The 21,649-nt window shown below is 34.3% G+C and overlaps 1 protein-coding gene across 2 annotated transcripts in view; it reads right to left on the minus strand.

Moving 5' to 3' along the window:
* Window positions 1-21,649, minus strand: part of TET1 (tet methylcytosine dioxygenase 1) — a 129,682-nt gene that overhangs the window by 6,153 nt on the left and 101,880 nt on the right. For both annotated transcript variants that reach the window (XM_081568768.1, XM_081568777.1), the window contains 6 exons: window positions 14,673-14,884; window positions 11,097-11,247; window positions 10,652-10,738; window positions 7,243-7,332; window positions 5,215-5,352; window positions 1,892-2,240 (listed from right to left, as the gene is read on the minus strand). In XM_081568768.1, the coding sequence (XP_081424894.1) occupies window positions 1,892-2,240; window positions 5,215-5,352; window positions 7,243-7,332; window positions 10,652-10,738; window positions 11,097-11,247; window positions 14,673-14,884 (1,027 nt within the window). The remainder of the gene's footprint in view (window positions 1-1,891; window positions 2,241-5,214; window positions 5,353-7,242; window positions 7,333-10,651; window positions 10,739-11,096; window positions 11,248-14,672; window positions 14,885-21,649) is intronic.

Below are 21,649 nucleotides of genomic sequence, written 5' to 3' on the forward strand. Positions count from 1 at the left end.
AAAAGAATAACATGTAAAGATGCAACTGGGAAATGATACAAAGATGAAAATGTTATGGTTATCATAAACAAGCAGCACGGAACCAGATATGTGAATCTTAAAATAAACCTAAGTATCTGTAAAGTGGAGCTACAAGCATAAAAGAAGGATAATTCTTCCTCACCTCTTCCCTAACTCTGATAAATCTTTCCCAGTGTTATACAAAGTCTGCACTATCAGTTCTCTCATCTTAAAACAAACAACTTTTCTTAAAAATACAAAAATCAAAGAAGTTAAAGAATACCTTGTAGCTCCGACTTTAAGTATCAGTTTAAATTCATAGTATTTTTTTAGGCTCCCTAGAGGAATGGCTGATTTTGGATATGGGGCAGGATTATATAAGAGGAGCCTGGAACATCTTGTCAGCACAGAAAATTAAGGAAGTTATCAAAGACAATCAGGGTCATGACAAAAGAATCATCTTCTCTGAATTATACTCTTATTCAACTGCTTTCCTAACACCTCAACTTCAATGTCTGACAGGTATCTTGAACTTTTACCATGTCCAAAAGTGAGCTTCAGATTTCATCAGGGTAAACCTTTACACTATTTTGGTTCACACTCCAGATTTAAATCTATCAGAAATCCCATTGACTCTACCTCAAAACATCTAGAATTAGACATTTCTCATGTCCTCCTCATTAGCCACTTTGATCCAAGCCTCATTGTCTCTTTCTTAAGTTGTTAGGATAGCTTGTTTATCAACACCTTAATATTTCTATGCCCCGTCTGACTCTATCTACAATCCAGTAACTGGAATGTTATTTTTGAATCGGATCATAGCCCCTCTCTATGATGAAATATCCAGAAACCTTCCTCTCCCTCACAATACAGGCCAAAGTTTTACAGCAATTTGGAAAGCCCAAGGTGAACAGCTCAGATGTCCCTCTTACCTCTCTGATCTCATATCCTACTATTCTACCCATTTCACACCCTTCTCCAACCAGACATGTGCTCAGTTGTGTCTGACTCTTTGCATCCTCACAGACTGTATCCTGCCAGGCTCTTCTGCCAATGGAATTTTCCAAAAAAGAATACTGGAGCAGGTTGCCATTGCCTATTCCAGGGGATCTTCCTACACCAGGGACTGAACCACATCTGTTGAGTCTCCTGCATTGGCAGGTGGATTTCTTACCACTGTGCTACCTGGGAAGCCCTCTATACTCCAATCATACTGGCTTTTTTTGCTTATATCAAGTATTCAAGGTAAATTCCTCTCTCCTAAACTTTGAAGTTGCCACTTCTGCTACCTGCTATTTCTCCAAATAAAAACTTTGCTGATTCTCATATCCTTTAGGACTTTATACAAATTCCTCAGTCAATCCTTTTATGACAACCCTGTTCAAATGGAATTCTTTCAGAGCACTATCTCCCCTCTTATTCACTGCTACAGTACCTAGAACAGTCCAAAGTAGTGCTTAGTAATATTTATTGAATGAACTACTTAAACTGATGCTGAAGCTGACGAAGTAAGACTTCGAGGAAGTGATGTCATTTTATCTGTATTCACAATAGCTGGGGAACAAACAATAAGAACATGCTTTGGTTTTGCACTTTTTTTTAAAAGTATGAATAGAGGGAAAAAAAATACCAAGAAATACTGATAGGTCACTTTCTGGTTGACTTATAATTATGGCAAGAATATGGAAATATACTGTATCTTCCTTTGAATTCTAAATGAACTATATAAAAATAATTAGCTAATTGGATTGACTGGTATCTGATCTAAAGTTTTCTTCTCATAATGCCTCACTCTCAAAAGAGTAGCAAAGATGAAGATGCAAAGACCAAGTGCAAACCCACTGCCAATGAAAGTTGTGCAGAGAAAATTATCAGAGTCCATAAATCTTACCTAAAAGGGGCAGTGATGAAGCCCTACTGTTGTTTGTCATTGAATTATTCTTCCGCTTTATTCGAGGAATAAATTTCTTTTCCACAGCCCTTATCTTATGCGCCAGAACCTCTGTCATCATCGCTGCTCTCTTCTTCCCAGAACGAGGAACGGGTTGAGTAAATCGCATTCTTTTTCTCTGGCGGGGTGCAAGGACCATGATGGCCCCAGATTTGATCTTGGCTTCCATTCCTTCCCTTGATCCAAACTCATCTGTGTCTGAAAGTTTATAAAGAGGAAGCACATGCAGCTGCTCATCTTGAGGAATGACACCAAATGAGCGGTTATCTTCTCGTGTTAAAGTGCAGACCTGATAGGAAGAAAACATGAAATGGGAACTAGAGATCCTGCACATTCATCAAAAGTTATTCCTACCTTCTTAGTTATTCCTACCTATTTATTATTGCCATTGTGAAAGGGAACTATTTTCAATTGGTTACTGTGATATGTTAATTCATTTTGGAAAAGTATTTTATATATCAAGTTACTCAATGCTATTCAATATGAGTAACTTATCAATTGTTTTTAAGCAGACCAGTGTAATTTTGAGTTGATCTTCTAAGTACATATTATACATGTTTATACATTTTATAATATTTTCAATATTAAGGCTTCTTTGTTATATTCCGTCTTGTCCCACAGTTAATAGTTACTGAATTGTTCACTATCATCATATTAAAGAGCAACGAATAAAAGATATTACTTCAGGCTAAAAACCACACTATTTTTTACTATTTGAATAATGTCACATTCCTTGGTTAGAGGTGGCTAAATCATGAGGAATTTTCTAACTTGCTGTGATTTCCTCTAAGATTTTTTCACTTCTGCTTGTAAGTGAAACTTATCTATACATATTTTACCCTGCCCTGTTTGTAAGGTGACTTTTCTCTTCTTCATTAAAAAAATTGACAGATATTAATGAAGCAAAAGAAGCCCAGGACATTTCATTTTCTAGCAGGACTTATATACCCCAATACTTTTTAAAATTAGCTGAAATATTTTATCTGGATAAATAATTGTTTTGCTCCATTTTGCTTTTAGTTAGGAGTTTAATAGTAAGTCTGTCTTTTTCTTGGATGTAATATAGGACTTCTTAAGAAAATTTTGTCTTGGACTTCCCCAGTGGTGCAGTGGATAAGAAGCCACCTGCCAATGCAGAGGACACCACCTTTGATCCCTGGTTCAGGAAGATTCCAGACGCCAAGCAGAAAGTAAGCCTGTGTGCTTACAGCCTGTGCTCCACAACAAGAAAAGCCACTGCAATGGGAAGCCCACACACTGCAATCAATAGTAGCCCCCAATCACCATAACTAGAGAAAGTCAGCGCAAAGCAACGAAGACCAGCACAGCTAAAAATCAATACATTTAAAAAATGAAAATTTTGTCTTGAATATAGCCAATCTCAGCCTTCTCTTTATTTTATAAGTTATTTTTGAGGTGGGAGGGAGGTTCAACAGGAAGAGGACATATGTTTACTTATGGCTAATTCGTGTTGCTGTATGGCAGAAACCAATACAATATTGTAAACCAATTATCCTCCAATTGAAAATAAAGTTTTTTCTAAGTTATTTCTATTCATTGTAGAGAAATGAAAATACAGAGAAATGTAGGAAATTCCTGACTTTGACACATAAAATTATATTTATCATAAATTAATATTTTAATGGTAATTAATTTTCAAATGTCATTAAAGACCCATCAAAAATATATCCAATGATCTTGTAATTTTTCATTAAAACATTTTTTCCACAACTAAGATCTCTTTCTAAGACATCAAGGTGTTGTAAGACTGGAAACTGCAAGATTTGATTTCTCCAAGTTGATAGAACTTGATGGATACAGATAATAAAATATGTTAAAGGTTTTTAAAGACACATTACTTTCTAAACATCTACAGTCACATTTACCATCAAGGCCTGAAACACTGAACTCTTTTCAGTGTAATTTGTTAATAATTTAAAAACAATCACCTTTAAAATTAGAATATTTCACTTATAAATGTTTACTTCAATTTATTTGGTCACAGGGAGACTAAGAAGGGGACAAAGACAAGGCAGGAGCATAATTACAAAGACCAGGGAAACAAGAAGGAAGAAGAGCTGGCAGAAAACTTTCAGGAGTTCACGTTTTCAGAGATGGGGAAATCTAACATCATGCCAAGTTCTAGGTATGCGCCTCATTGCATATATGAGCAATAAGAGGAGTGCAAAGAACAAGCACTGAATAATACATAAGAGAAGGGGAACCAAAACTTAGTTTGATTCTCAACCTAATCCAACCTGATCACTAATAATTATCTCTAATGAAGGAACTCATGGAAAATGTACTAGCCAAGCAAGATGTTGAATTACTCTTCGGCTAAGCTTCATCTGGATGGATTTGTACAATTTAAACATTTGAAAATAACATTAGTCTCAGAGAACAGAGTCAACATCAGTGAAAAGACATGATAGGCAAAAAAAAGTTATTTTTGCTCCTTAATCTGTTGCTGATAGACCACACAGACCAACCAAGGAAGGAGGACTGCATTTTGATGGATCAGACGGTACACTTGCAATCAAAGTGGAATAATCATAGCTCTGTCTTCAGAGCCCAAAGTGGTATAGTTCAGAAATAGAGGCAATCACTCTTTGTTTTACTGGGTAAGAAGATGTCTACTTGAAGCAAACTCATTTCCCTTATAAAAGGACTATTGCATAATCTTTCCTGAGGTCTTCTCCTTACTTTAAATATATTTTTATTGATTTCACGCTATAAGCATGTGATTGTTTCCCATGGCTGTAAACATAACAAGCACATATATGTGCAAATATTTCTTCTAATTATTCCTACAAATTAGTATTAAGACCCAACATTAAAATTTTGGCACACAGTTCCCTCACAAAAACCCTGAAATACAGGGGAATTCCCTGGTGGTCCAGTGGTTAAGACTCCACGTTTCCAGTGCAAGGGAGATGGGGTCCCATTCCTGCTCAGTGAACTAAAATCCCTCAGCCCATGATGTGGGGCCAAAACAACCAAAAAACCCATAAAGTACAGATGGCAAAAAAAGAAACATTAAATTGCTTAACTTCCTACCTACCAGTTTGATAGCAGAGAATGGTAGCTTTAAATAACCATGTAGTCCTCCATCCCAACAAACCTACCACAATATATAATTTGAGACATTCAACAAAATATTTCAGGCTGGTCCTATAACTTTTGAGGAGCACTGTTCATATCAGGACCTCAGCTTGAGAATATGTTGATGGAGTCTTAAGAATTAAAAGCTACCAGGTACATACCACTGTGCTCCCATTATTCATGTTGTGAATGTCCCTGTGGGGATGGGCACAGAAGTCTAGGCAAGCAGTGACCCCAGAGAAAGGACGACCTTCTTTCTTCCCAAGCCGACATTCTTGGGCAATATGTTCAAGCGCCACCTGAAGAGTAATGAATTACCCACAGTTTTGAGACAAAAAGAATCACCTTCAATAAAGATAAAAATCACTTTATGACAAGTTTATAACTTAACTACACTTATAATTTCAGAGATTTAGATTATCATAGTGATTGTGTAGTTTAGTAATATTCAGGGTAAAGAATTTGAGACTACATGAATTAAAATGACAATCACTGAAGGCAATAGGAGGACATTAATACTTGGTGGTGGATAAATAAGAAGAGTAGCCTGAAATATTTCATTAGGAGAAAAGACTAATATAGTGCTTTAATCATGCACCCAGTTTTCAAGGTCTATAAAACCAGTATAGAAAGTCAATTTGTATTGAAGCATGTAAATTATCATACGTGAAACAAATCGCCAGTCCAGGTTCGATGCATGATACAGGGCACTTGGGGCTGGTGCACCGGGATGACCCGGAGGGATGGGGTGGGGAGGGAGGTGGGAGGGGAGTTCTGGAAGGGGAAAACATGTACACTCATGGTGGATTCATGTCAATGTATGGCAAAACAAATACAATATTGTCAAGTTAAAAAATAGATAAATAAACTAATTTAAAATTTAAAAAAAGTGAAAAAAAAAAAAAACCAAGAAAGTCAATTTGTAACTGTTTAAAATGAAAGAGAAACACCCTGGTGGTTCAGTGGCTAAGACTCTAGGCTACCAGTGCAGGGAGACCAGGTTTGATCCCTGGTCAGGGAACTACATCCTACATGCTACAACTAAGAACGAAGATCCTATGTGCTGCAACCAGGACCCGGCCTAGTTAAATAAATAAAAAAGCCAATAAATAAATAAAATGAAAAATAAAGTGGAATGTAACAGAGACCTTGTTATTCATGATAATACAAATACATATTTTAATTTTTATCATATATTTAAAAAATATGCACCCCTGGTTATGTTTTTCATTTTTGTTTGTTTTTGGCCTAGTTGCTCTGTTTGCAGGATCTTATTTCCCTGACCAGAGATAGAACCTTCACCCTCAGCACTAAAAGTGAGGAATCCTAACCACTGGACCACCAGGGAATTCCCTGGTTACGTTTAAAAGGTATTTTACACTTATTTTCTACTTTGCTATATGATTTACCATTATTTTCTCCCAATGTATGGTTATCTTTTTCTTTTCCTTAAAAAATGTGTTTTCCCACCTCAGTTTTATTGAGATATTACTGACATACATAACATATGTAAGATTAAGGTATACAATGTGATCACTAGATACATGTATATGTTACAAAATGATTACCACAATAAGGTTAATTAAACATAATTACAATTTTTTGGTGGGTAGAGGTAACATTTAAGACATAATTAAAACTTTTAAGTATAATACAATGTTATTAAATATATCCAACAAGCTGTGCACCAGGTCTTATTTATCTTATTACTGGGAGTTTGTACCCCTTGGCCAATATCTCCTGGTCTCCCCCACTTTCCAATTGAATTAAATCTCATTGTGGATATTTAATTCAGTCGCCATGAAAAGAAAGTGAAAGTGAAGTCCCTCAGTCTTTTCCTATTCTTTGCGACCCCAAGGACCGTAGCCTACCAGATTCCTCTGGCCATGGGATTTTCTAGGCAAGAGTACTGGAGTGGGTTGCCATTTCCTTCTCCAAGGGATCTTCTCAAACCATGGATCAAACCCGGATCTCTTTCTTTGCAGGTAGACACTTTACCATCTGAGTCATCAGGGAAGTCCTCAATTGCCATAATACTGTTTTAAAAAAACACTGGACAATTTTTAAAACTCTCAATAAAAGATCTACTTTGAGGTAAAATTTGAAAAACAATTTCTGTTAACAAGGACATTGTTTAGACGTAAATTTCAACCATGTTTAAAAGCTCTACATAAGGTCGCAAAACATACCTGGTTTTGATAAGCAACTGGAGCATACTGCTTATAAATTGGAGCTAATTCTGTAGCCAAACTCTGTAAATTATCTTCAAGGTTTTTTTCCTATAGGAAAAGACAGTCCATAAAAGTTGAATTTATATAACATATGAAAATGAATATACCTCATTGCTGATATGTTCATTGTTGGTACACAGTTGATACTTACCCTGATAAGCTACCATAAAAAATGACATGATTGCTACCATAAAATCTAAATTATTAGTCATTGTTATGCTTTGATTTAGTCTTTTGAAATTAGAAGTCTATGTTATCAGCTAATGAGAAATCTAACTGGTGTTAGAGGTAAGTTACTAAGCTGCTCATGTCAAAACAAGAACCATATTTTATATTTATTCAATAGTAGAGGGCACTTGAAGTAAATCAAGACAACTTTCCTGGTGGCAAGTGGAGATGGGGAAGAATTCTCACAGTGAAACAAGTTTCTATAACAGAGATGGGAGAGCAACACATATAAGGCACATACTGTGTATCAGATCCCCGTGCTAAGAGCTTCAAATATAATAAGTAGGCAATAGGCTGTCTAAATCCAGTGTTCTCTTTTCTACACAGTAATGTCTACAAACTGAGGAAGATTTGATAGAACTGTGGAGAAGCCTTAACACTTTATCAAGATTCTGGGATCTAATGATAGTAGAAAAATATAAGACTTTTTGAAAGGAAAACTGTCATGAGAAGAGTAGTAAAAATGCCACTGATGACAGTATGAGGTATGGAGGAAAGAAAGGAACCTTTAGTAACAATAGTTGGAAAAACATTGTGATAGTTTTTCAGAGATGATTGTATCCTAAATCAAATCAGATTGATAAATGACCAGTCACAAAAGACAAGATGAAGAACTGACAGCAATGAAGGACTTCAGAGGTTTGAAGGTTTCTGTCTCATTTGTGATCTGGTAGATCAGGAAGGAAAACCTTCTTGTGGATCAGTTCACCTCTGGTATGCAGCAAACTATTATAAAAACCAAAGCCACATAGCAATGTAGACATAGGAAGTTAATTCTTGAGTGCTTTATAACAAGACTCAGTCTTGGTAGCTGCAAAGCACCAGTGATAATCCTTTTAGTTTCCTACTTATTTCAGTTGGTGTGTTCATTGAAAAGAAACTCCATATACTTAGGTTCTATATCTAAATTGCTCTCTTCTATTCATCTGTCTACTTATATAACTGTTATTCAATGTAGCTTAATAAATATAGTCAGGGAGGTCAGACCACTAACAACAAAAAAAAACCCTTCCTGGCTATACTGACACACAATTTGAGGAAAACTTCAGAATTACTATTTAAGTGCCTATTTAAAAGACTTTATTATATTTTATCACACTTGAGATATTGGGTAGAGTAAATTGTGTTTTACTGCTAGAAGAATGTTATGAATCATTCAGTGCCACTAGTCAGATTGGGCAATTTTTTATCTTATGAAGTAACATTTCTTGTACACAAATGAAATAAAGCAGGTAAATAGAAAAAATTAAAACTTAAATAGATGATTATTAGTGAATGCAGGTTCTTTACCCATATTATAAAAACCCTTACTTTCTAACTGTTTCATTAGAATGAGTGGGTGTATTGGAAACCTCTTATTAGATCTTTATATAATGGGGCTCATGCCCTACATCCCTCTACCCTTCTCACCTTATCTCTTGGGCTGTCATCTCCACATCAATGCCTACAACTACCACCTGGATCACATATTAACCCTGAGGTTCTTATTAATGACCAGACAGCCTCATTTGGATTTCTCTTAAGAATCTCCAAGTCAATGCATCCAAACTGAATCGATAATCTGTCTTCTATAAACCTAGTCTTGTTTCACCACACCCTTTGTCAAGGAACAGCACCTAGTTTTAATAACCTGTCCAGAACTACTATTTATCATTTCTTCTCTCACAACGATATTCTAAGTCACTACTATCCCTTTGGACTATTCTCATAGCTAGCCTATCTTGCTAAATGAACTCTTGCCCAACTCCAGTCCACAGAGCAGACAGAGACATCCCATTTAAAAAAAAGGTATCATTATATTACTCTCTGCTTTAACATTCTTCAATGACCTTCCCATATTCTTAAAGGCCACTATATGCACCTCACTTTCCCTAGCCTGCTGAGCTTCACACTGGTCTTTTCTCAGTTCCTGAAAAGAGGAATGCTTCTTCCTGTATTATAAAAACTACATAAACACTACTCATTGTTAATAATAACCATAAGCAAAAACTGATCATTCATTTATTATATGAGTGTTATAGAATATAGCAGCTTCATCAGATAATTATTTAGAAAAAAATTAACTTTTATTTTAAGGTTTATTTTAAGGAAGAATTCACATCTCATTATCCAATATTCTGACCTTTGAACATGCTACCTTCGCATTATCAGGTATTTTACATGTCCTTTAGTACAGTTTTCTCCCTAAAGTTCTGATCAACTTTTTGTTAGATTTCTTCTAAGGTATTTTATTGCCAAAAGACTCTCTAGAGTGATTTCCCTCTTTTATTACAATAGATAGAAACTCTAGAGAAAACAAATAATTTTGATTACTCTTTAAAGGGATTATTTACTTATTCTGAGCTTCCTGAAAGATGTTATATTCCTTGTATTATAGATACAATTAGATTAATTCCTGCTGCTTTTTTTGTGTGTTTCCTATTTATCTTATATCTCAATTAGATATTATCTTATATCTCAGTTAGATTTTTTAAACTAACCTTGCTGACTGATGAATGGATTTTTTCCCACAACTAGTTCAAAGGTTATAAATTATATTTGTATTCGTCTAAAAATTTTTAAATATACACTTCTCAAATATGTTTTTCTGACAATATTTAGAGCAGTATTTTCCAAGCTGTGGGTCATGACTCTTTAGTGGGCTAAGAATTCAGTTGGTAGGTCAAAAGTAGAATTTAAAGAAATGAAATTTTATTTAAAAAATGTTTTGCCACATCATAGTGATCCTCAGCAATAACTATCAGATATTAACTTTTTAATATTTAAATATTATCTTGGTTATATGTAATAAAGCTAAATGTTATTTTGTGATAGTTTTACCTATTCCTTTGAAGATATATTTTTCCAAATAGTTACTTGTAGTATAAAATGTTTTTATACTCTTGATCACAGCACAAAGCTTGAAAAACACTGATCTTGGAGTTAATCACTATCTAAATTCTCCCCACTCCAAACAAATCATAAAACATTGCCACACTTAATTTATATAGGTGCCCCACCCCCTCCCATTGCCTACCCACCCCTGATTTGAGAAGAATATTGAATTATACTTATAAGTTGTTATTTCAATTAAAAAATGTAAGTACTCAACTTATTTAATTTAAACTTAACAATAAGGTTGACTAATTTCTTTGCTCACCATGGCCTCGTGTTCCGGACAGATTGGTTCCGGTTTCATATATCTTCTTTCTGGATTACGTCCTTTAGTAATTCTTTCATAGTAGTGCTGTGGGTAGTAAACTTACTGAGTCTTTGAAATGTTGGCAAATAGCTTTATTCATTGTTCCTACTTTGGCTGGGTATAAAATTCTAGGTTTTTTCTAACAGTGATTCTCTTTAGGGTGAGGGAAGGAGGGAGTCAGGGACAATCGGAATTTGGGTTGATAATTAAAGATTTTACCTACATTATTTAGAATTTTAAACTATTTTCTTATATATATATATATATATATATACACACACACACATATAGTTACTATTTTGTCACTACATTCTAATATTAATTTTTTTACAATTTAAAAATTTTTTAAAGAAATGTACTTATATATTAATAAGTGTAATTCATAAGTAAAAAGGACACTTACGTGTAAGGGAGAACTTGGATCAATTCTAAATCTTCTAGGACTTGGGCTTCTACCAAATTTGCAGCCATTGAAATACATACTCCATGAACAGCCAAAAGAGAAGGATGCTCCACAAGTCTCTGGATCAATTCCTTGACATGTACAGGTACGACTGTAAGATGATAATTGAAAGGGAATGAACTGATAAAGTAGGATAATACCTCAAACAGAACATTTTAGGTTCATATATATATAGAAGCATGGATGGATAATGAAATTATTTTAACACACCTATTTCATTACTTATTTTATCTAAGGTAGTGTTAACAACACAAGGCTAATAATACTTGAATGTAACTAAAGCCTCAATTAAAATGTTTGTTCAAGATTGTAAATCCAATAAAAGGCAAGAAACCATACAGATCTGAAATATATATAACCTTGTTTGCTTTAGAGCTATCCAAGGGAAGAAAATAAAGGGCCTGGATTTTAATCATAGATCAGTTTCCTATCAGAAGTTGAAAATTATAGCACCTCATTGGACTTAAAAATACAAGCAATTAAAAAGTACAGTTTTGAAAAACAATAAATAAAAGAATGTAGAACTTTGAAATCAAAACTATATTTAGTTGTGAAAGTCAGGAAAATGCCAAATATGAAGGAGGAATAGTTCAATTATTCTAACTTTCACTAAGATAAAACATACTTTAAAGGGGGCAAAGGATTACAATTACTTGAAAAGAAAAATAAGATGCAAAGAGTATCAAAGAAGAGAAACTTTAAATTGCAGAATTTCAAAGAAGTCAAAAAAGTAGAAAAAGGTACTGTGTTTAGTCGCTTAGTCATGCCCAAATCTTTGTGACCCCATGGACTGCAGGCCACCAGGCTCCCCTGTCCATGAGGATTCTCTAGGCAAGAATACTGGAGTGGGTTGTCATGCTTTATTCCAGGAGATGGTCCCAACCCAGGGATCAAACCCAGGTCTCCTGCATTGCAGGTGGATTCTTTCCGTCTGAATCACCAGGGAAGCACAAGAATACCGGCTTCCCTGGGGATCTTCTCCAGGGGATCTTCCAGAACTGAGACTGTAGTTTGGCTATTAACTATGAGACCTAAAATTTCTTCTTCAGGGGATCTTCCTGAACTGAGAATGTAGTTTAGCTATTAACTATGAGAACTAAAATTTTCTCCTAACTAGTCAACATCACCGATGATGAGACAAAAAGACTTTAAAATAGCTCCTAATATTATGAACTGAGTGTAGTATTCTTGCCAATAATTCCTAAATTGAATTGAATCAGGAAGACAATCAAAAATTGAGCAACAGTTTGCAAAATTAGCTTGTCCCTTTCAAAACACAGTGCTATGAAACACTGAAAAAAGACAGATAAAAGTACTAAGGAACACAAAAGACAAAATAACTTATTCCATCAAATCCTGGGTGGGAGAAAATTAGTATGCAGTACATTATAGAAAAGTAGATGAAATTTTAATTAGAAAATAGCATTTTATCCAAGTGAAGTAGCCTGGTTTTGATAATTGTACTGGGAATGTCCTCATTCTCTGAAATATTATTTAGAAGTAAAAGTTTGCAACTACTTCACAAATTATCCAGAAGAAAATATAGAAAAAAGCAGTAATGATAATGACATGTAAGCTTATGTGTATTGTGTGATTATTTATGGAATCAGAAATAGTGATTCTACAAATAGGTAAGGTAAGGGGTATATAAGAGTTCATTGAAGTATTCTTGCATCATTTCTGTATATATAAATTTAAAAAAATAGCTGGATCTACATTGAATGAAATAGTATACAACTTATTTATGAATTATTGGGAAAAATAAGCTTATATGTACACAATTTACAACAGTTTCTTTATATTAGAGGTATTATTATTATTATTATGAAACCACATAATAAAATAGAGATATTAAAATTATGTATACATATTTATTGGCATTAGACAAATAATAAAAAGTATAATGAAATGATTTTAAGCATAAAAAAAATACTCTGGAAGATACACAAACAATCCTGTGAGGAGGTTAGAGAGGGGATATTTTATATTTTGTATAATGACATTTCTTTTTTTAAAAAAAGAACTTTTTAAGGAAAACTATACAAAACACTGTTGAAGAACACAAACACTTGAACAAATGGAAAAGAAAAATCTTTTAAAGGGATTGTAAGATTCAACATCAGAATAATGTCAGTTTATTCTAAGTTAATGTAATCCCATTAAAAATACCATTAGATTTATCTTAAAACTAGACAAATTGATTATGAAGTTCATTTGAAAGCAGAAACTGTTTTAAAAAGCCTTGAAGAAACAAGAATGGTGAGCTAGTCTTACTAAATATTAAAATGTATAATGCCTCTATAATTTACAGAGTTCATAAGAGAGAAGATTTGATTTTTGTATAAAGTTAGTATTTCAAGTCAAGGGGAAAAGAAGAACTCTTTAGCAAGTAGGGTTGTGATAAATGGGAAAAAGAATAGAAATGGATCTCCTCTTCTTACTTCTGTCCAGCATAAATCTTAAATGATTTCTGTTCTAAAAATTTCTGATTTCAACAAGAAATAAAAGAAAACATGGGTGAATTATTCTAGAGCTTGTGTGAAAGAAAAATGGTCTTAAATATCACTAAAAATTCAGACAAAGTAAGGGAAAAGAGATATAATAAGTTACATTAAAAAAAGTCCCTGGGACTGCAAGGAGATCTAACCTGTCAATCCTAAAGGAAATCATTCCTGAATATTCATTGGAAGGACTGATGCTGAAGCTGAAACTCCAATACTTTGGCCACCTCATGCGAAGAACTGACTCATTTGAAAAGACTCTGATCCTGGGAAAGATTGAAGGTGGGAGGAGAAGGGAACAGCAGAGGATGAGATGGTTGGATGGCATCACCGACTCAATGGACATGAGTTTTGAGTAAACTCCAGGAGTTGGTGAAAGACAGGGGGTACTGGCATGCTGCAGTCTATGGTGTTACAAAGAGTTGGACACGACTGAGCGACTGAACTGAACTGAACATAGATAACTAAGAAAATTTGCTGTACAGTTGAAATTAACACATACTGTGAATCAACCATACTTCAATGAAATTAAAAAACTAAAAAACAAATGGCAGATGCTCTTAATCGTATGAAAAAATATTCAGTCATAATATGAAAAATGCAAATCAAAAGAAATTGAAGACGTTTATCCCCTATTAAATGGGCAAAATTCAAGTTTGACTACAACGAAAGCTATAGAAAAATGGATATTCTCTTACATTGCTAGAGAAAATGGAAAATGGTACAATTCCTATGGAGGAGCTGATCCTTTATAGAAAAATCTCTCTCTTTCTGACTCCAGGGCTGAGAAGGATCAGGTATCAAAAGCGGAAACAAGGAAAGAATTAAGGAGAATATCCTAAAATGGCCTTAATTCACTATGAAATAGCCTCTCTTTTAAGCAATGTTCATTCTTTTCAGTTGCATAATACCTACAATTCTGTCCTCACCTATAATATATATATGTCTATTATTTGGTAGTCAATTTAACAAGATATAAAACTGATGTTAAACAGTACAAAACAGATTTGATTACTTTTCATTGAGCGTGCATCTTCGGTCTGTGGGATGACCATTGTATGACTTGAGACTCTCGGTAAGCTGCGAGTACAATTTGTCAGCCATTGGGAGAGGAATGCCATCCCATACCATGATGAGCACCACCATCACAGCTGTTGGACAGTGGTGGCCTCTACGTTGTCGAACCAGACAAAGAACTTTCTCTTCGTCGCTGCTTCTTCTTAAAACCTGCCAAAACAGAATGTATACATTTATGGAAAATAAGAAACCTAATGTCAAATGCAGTGGATATTGTTTTTAAAGTTCTTCATCACTACATTCTAGTTTTTTAAACTTACTATTTCTTAAAGAATTGATGCCTATAAGGCCTTTAGTTGTTAGACTAGCTGCCTCCATACAACTGGGAGAAGGCAATGGCAACCCACTCCAGTATTCTTGCCTGGAAAATCCCATGGACGGAGGAGCCTGGTAGGCTTCAGTCCATGGGGTCGCACAGAGTCGGACACGACTGAAGCGACTTAGCAGCAGCAGCAGCTCCATACAACTCATCACAGGGTTTCCAAGGTTACTTGACTAACAAACAACAGGCTGAACAGAAATCTGTGCAAACAGTTTGTGTTTTATTTCACTGTTGACACAGTATTGCAAAACAGACAACAGAGAATCCCATGGAAAAGAGCCTAATTAACTCATCTGCTCTTCCATAATTGCCACAACAGGACAAATCTAGCTAAATGGAAATAACCTAGTACTCCCAACATTAAAAATAAACTCTGAGCACTGATATTTAGCATCTGAGAAAAATTATGGACATTCGCCTTGGGCAAATAGTTTTGCCATATAAAAAACAATTCATACATACATAAAGCAATATTCCTGCAATTTTTTTCCATGCTGCCACAGATAGTTATCATACCCATTTTAGGATTAAGATGTTCCAGCTGACAGAGAATGCAAATTATAAGTAATTTTGAATATTTAACCATTTATCTTACACTGCATCATATACATGGGTTGCTAAAAAGATTCCTAAGTATTTAAAATACTGTCCAGTGGTCCTAGTATTTATTTTTGTTAATTACATTTAATTACTATGCTTAAAGCTCCTTCCATATATCACAAATTACAGAAAGACTAATTAGATCAATCAGTATGTAATCAGTAAATGATAAAACTGCCCACCCCTGTGATGACAAAAGAGCACCCAATAGCATAATTAATATTCCAATTTTGTTGCTATAATATTACAAAAACTTGAGATGAAACTTCTTAAGATGTTAGTTACCCAATATCACTTTCTTCTGTCACTCCAGATGGTTAACAATCATTGCTACCAAGGCATCCCTTGAGTAGAGTTGGCTTTAGGACCTTCCCCCTAAACACAATTATTTACATTAAAATTTTTTTCTATGTTTTTATGTCCTTTTACAGCCAAAAAATACATTTGCTTCCAAGTAAGCTCAAATGCAAAATGATATTGTATCAAACAAAATCACAGCAGATAATCTTCATGCTTTCAAACCAACAAAGTTATAGAGTCTTTGTGTAGGAAATGCTAAAATGCTATTTATTCATTGTATTTGTGCCTTTTCTAGATCTTCCATAGCTCTTTCAGTGAATGAAAGAAAATTAAGCATATTGAGTCTCTAAAAGTTTCAATAAACTGCTTAAGTATCACTATGTTATGGATATTTATGTTTACCCAAAATTCATATAATGAATCATAAATCCAAACAGTGGTATTAATAGAGCCTTTGGGAGATGGAGATGACTAGGTCATGAGAAGGAAGCCCTCACTAATGGGATCACTGTTCTTATAAAAGAGACTCCTTTGTCTCTTTAGCTCCTTCTACCATGTGAAGACACAGGGAGAAAAAGGACCCACCAATCATGCTGGCACCCTGCTCCTCAACTTAAAAACCACAGAACTGTGAGAAATGAATTTGCTGTTTATAAGCCATCCATTCTGATATTTTCTCATAGTAGTCTAATCAGAGTAAGACAAATATTAAACTTGTATGAGACGTTTGAAAATTATAGAAATACTATTGAAAGAAATCAAAGAAGACCTAAATAAATGGATATACTATTTTTATGGAATAGTGATTATTATAATGACGTTAATCTCCCCAAAGTTTGTTACTAGATTTGATACAATTCCAATCAAAGCCCTACTAGAATTAGTTTTGTTTGGGCATGGAAATGGACAAAGGTTTGCAAAGTTTATATGGAAATGCAAAGGACCAAGAAGTGGAAAAAAAAGGAACAAAGACAGAAAAAATGATTAATCAGGTAATAAGACTGATTGCAAAGATACGATAATTAAGACAGTTTAGTATTGGTACAATGACAGATAAGATCAATGGAATAAAACAGAATACAGGAGAGCCATATATATGTGGTCACTTGACTATGACAAATGACACTGCAGTCTGATGCAAAAAGTAATCTTTTCCATAAATTGTAGTGGACAGACATCCATATGGGGGGAAAAATGAATCTTGATGCCTAATTCACACTAGTAACAAATTATACTGTAGATCTAACTGTAAAAGACAAAACATTAAGTTTTTAGAAGAAAATACCTTCATGACCTTGGAGTGGGTATAATATTTTAAAACATATCACCAAATTTAATAATTCTAAAGGAAAATGTTAAGAAATTGGAATATATTAAGAACTCCTGTTTATCATAAATATTAACTAATAAAAGATTAAGAAAGCATAAAAGCAATCAATACAATGGGAGACATATCTGCAATATATACAGACAACAAACTAGTCTTACCCAAAATATATAAAGAACTTCCTCAAATGAGTAAGAAAAGCAAAACAGAAAATTGGCCAAGAAAGTTGAACAAACACAAGACAACATCCAAACAGATGATGAGCATATGAAAATATGCTCAACATTATTAGTCATCTAGCAAAATAAAAGAATTCAAAAGCACTACATATGTGAATGGGGTTTTAAAATGGTTTAACTGCCATGCAAAACAGTATGAAGTTCCTCAAAAAATTAAAAATAGAACCAGCAATCATATGACCCAATAATCCCACTTCTGAATATATACCAGAAAGAAATGAAAATAAAGCCTGAAACAAATCTTTGCATTCCCATGTCCATTTCATCACTATTCACAAGAGCCCTGAGGTAAAAGTGACCCAAATGGTCATCAATAGATGAAAGGATAGACAAAATATTGTATATGCACACAAACGAATAGACACAACAAGGAAGGAAATCTTGTCACACACTGCAAATGAATGAACCTTGAGGACATAATTCAAAATGAAATAAAACCATCATGAAAAAACAAACATTTTATGAGTATTTAAGTAGTCAAATTCATAGAAACATAAACTAGAATGGTGTTAAGGGCAAGAGTGATAGAAAAACAGAGAATTGTTTAATGGGGATAAAATTTCTTATTAGCAAGAAAATGTTCGGGAGATCTGTTTCAAAACAATGTGAATATACAACACTCAAAAACGGTTAAGATGGTAAATTTTTTATTATTGCTATTTTACCACAATTTTTTTTGTTTAAAAAAGGAAGGAAAGAAATGAAAAAGAAAATGTCGTGTTGAGAAAGATGTAGAGCAACTTGTAGATTATTCGTGAGAATGCAAAAACAGATAACCATTTTGGGAAACTGTATTGACCCAAGCTGCACATATGCAACCCCCCACCATCTCCTAGCAATTCCACTTCTAGGTATAAAACAAACAGAAATATATTTTTGTATTTCCCAAAGACAGCACCACTACTCATGACTACCTCAAACTGATAACAATCCAAACATTAATCACCAGAGAACAGCTCTATGAGACGAGAATGATCAACATTTATAAAAAACATTGCTTAGTCTCACAATTATAATGCTATGAGATAGCCAACGTATGCATTAGACTACATACTGTAAGACTGCATTTACATAAGGTTCAAATTAGATAGGATTAGTCAATAACAGTAGAGGGCAGGAGAGTGATTCAGAGGAGCAAGTAATATTGACTGCTGGTTACACAAGTGTCTCCACTTTAGAAAACTTGTGATCAAAGAATTTCTGAAGTCTTCTGCATGTATGTTATACTAAAATAGTGTACCTTAATCTAAATTTAAAACAAAAACCAGAAACTGCTTAGTCACTTACTGGCTCATGACACTGTAGCAAGCTTCTTAACCTTTCTATAGTAGCACAGACCTAGGATCTAATAAATATTGGCCACTAAGTTTCTTTGCTTTTTTAATGCATACTTGGCTCCTGAGAACAGAACTCAGCTCATGGAAGACTCTCATTAAATATTTGTTGAACGAATGGTTAAAAACCACAAAAACCCAATGTGGTTGAATTTTATAAAAATTTCAAAAACAAGTTATGCTATTTATAAGACAGAAACTCTCATTTCAGAAACAGATTTTAAGTGATACAAACAGTGCAAATTTTAAAACATTTGGCAAAAATCACATTTTTTGGTAACTGGAACAAAATATTAATTGGTAAGTGGTTGAAGCCAGGGTCTCACAACAGATTCACTTTACTTTTTTATTTTATTTTGTTTATTTACCATGGCAAAGCACCATGTGGGATCTTAGTTCCCCGCCTAGGGATGGAATCCTGTGCCACCTGCATTGGAAGCATGGAATCTTCTTTTTTTTATTTATTTGGCAGTGCCAGGCCTTAGTTGTAGCATGTGGGATCTAGTTCCATGACCAGGGATTGAACCCAGGCGCCTCTGCACTGGAAGCCTGGAGTCTTAGCCACTAGACCACCAGGGAGTCCCGGAAGCATGGAATCTTAATGACTGGACCTCCAGGGGAGTCCCCAGAATCACTTTAGATGGTAAATGATGTGTCCAAAATCTGACTAATGTAATGTTCATGACTACTGTCCTGTCACTTTTTAATATTCTTATATTACATGACAGACATGCAATTGTTATATCTTATGAAACATCATACATTCTTTTAATACTTGTGCTAAAAACATACCCCATACTGAATACTGCAGTGGTAGCCATTTCCTACTCCAGGGGATCTTCCTGACCCAGGGATCGAGCCAGCATCTCTTGAATCTCCTGTATTGGCAGGCGGATTCTTTACCACTGCACCACCTGGAAAGCCCTCATGGATATTACCCTTCCTAAAAAAACTGAAAAAATAGTTTGCCACCAGAAATAAGCTAGTATTGGATTGGCCAAAAGAAAAAAAAAAAAAAAACCACTCAGGTTTATCTGTAAGATCACATGGAAAAACCTGAAAGAACTTTTTGACCAAGCCAATACAATGGCAATTCAAAGATTTTTGGAAAACCAGTCTACAAAGTAAAGGTGTTATTTAAGGAAGAATTCTGCCACTTAAGCCATATCAAATGGACCCTGTGATTATAAAACTCCCTTCATTAAATTAGTATACATAATTGGTTCAATTTCTGAGATAACTTCTTGTTCAATTTTTAAGATGTAGCTCAAAGATCAACAGCTCTTTAAAGTCCTTCCTGTACCCACCAAAAGTTGCTCTTGATTTCCTCCCTCTCTGCTCCCTCTAAAAGCCATTCTCAAGCAGGCAAGTGATAGAGGATTAACTAGCACATAGATGATGCCACATGTAGTCATGAACAAGATCACCTAAGAGGGTATATTATATATCGACAGCCTGACTTGAGTTGGTGAAGAGTGATGGGGGAAACCTGTTTTTCCCCTAGAAACCAGGCGAAACTTCCCAGAAGAGGGAGTAGAACCAATAGTTTGAACTGCTTCAGAAAGGTTTTGAGCATCTAGACTTTCTTTGGCAGTTAAATATCAGTAGTAATCATTGGGATAGTACTGAATATCTCCAAAGTGGCGATAAAAGATCAGTCTGATGCTCATTAGGAAAAGATTTCCTAGCATTTCTATGATGGAGTCCCCTTATTCTGGATTATCAATTGTTCTGCTTCAACAGCCTATCTAAGTACAGCTCTGAAATGTACATTCTAAATTACTTCTGATAACTTGGTCTGGATGGGATGACCTATTTAAATTCTAAAATGAGAACTCTTGAGGTATGATAGACCATGATCAAGAATGATAATCTCAGATATTCTAAATAACCTCTGACCATCTAGTGGGTTTAAAGCCACTCTGGAGAGAGAAGACTGTTCTGAGAAACAAAGTTATGAGGAAGCAGCTGTAGGTAACAATTTTTTTATATTCTTAAGACACAGAAGAAAAGAAATATGGAAAGAATCTCAAAAATGGAGGGCAGTTTCTACATAGCAGTCAAACTTGACTTCTAGCCATAGTACATTTACACGGGTAATGGAATTACTTAAGTAGTTTTTTATACCTCTGACTCCAAAATCCAGAGAATTCTAGATATACATACTCTTGCTTTTCACAAACAATAAAATAATCATAATGTTGATGAATAGTACATTGGCATTTAATTATCTTCCATTATAATCATTAATTTATCTTACAGTATAGACTAATAATTATATAACTGTTCTTTTGGAAACACAGCATTGTGTTTGTTGGGTCAGAATTACTACATTTACTGGTACCTGAAGATGTGTGAACAAAGGCTGATCAAACTATTGTTTCTGAAAACTAGAATTAAAGGTAATTTTTAAAACATACTTTAAAAACAAGTTTTATAATTGGGAGACAATTACTTTTTATAGATTTCAGTCCTTCTAGAAAACTCAAGACAAGTAAAACTTTACTGGATTTTTAAAGAGAATAACACAGGTGGCTACTTATAAATTTTGAAGACTCAAAGGTTTAATATATACCAGTAATAATCAAATAGAAATTTGATTTACAGCTTAAATTAAACATTAAATTAAATATAGCTGTGAGGATTTTCTTAAGGGAAATACATGTAAGTAAATCTTAATTAAGTTGTTCCTAGATGGAAGGTCAGACATTAGAAAATTTTATTTTAGTCACCAATCTATTCCCCATTCTACATATAGTTTCTAAAAGTTCATATGAAAGAATAAATGAACAT

The sequence above is a fragment of the Giraffa tippelskirchi genome, chromosome 2 (assembly GCF_054371585.1).
Source record: "Giraffa tippelskirchi isolate mGirTip1 chromosome 2, T2T-mGirTip1v1.2.pri, whole genome shotgun sequence".
In the NCBI taxonomy this organism is placed as follows: domain Eukaryota; kingdom Metazoa; phylum Chordata; class Mammalia; order Artiodactyla; family Giraffidae; genus Giraffa; species Giraffa tippelskirchi.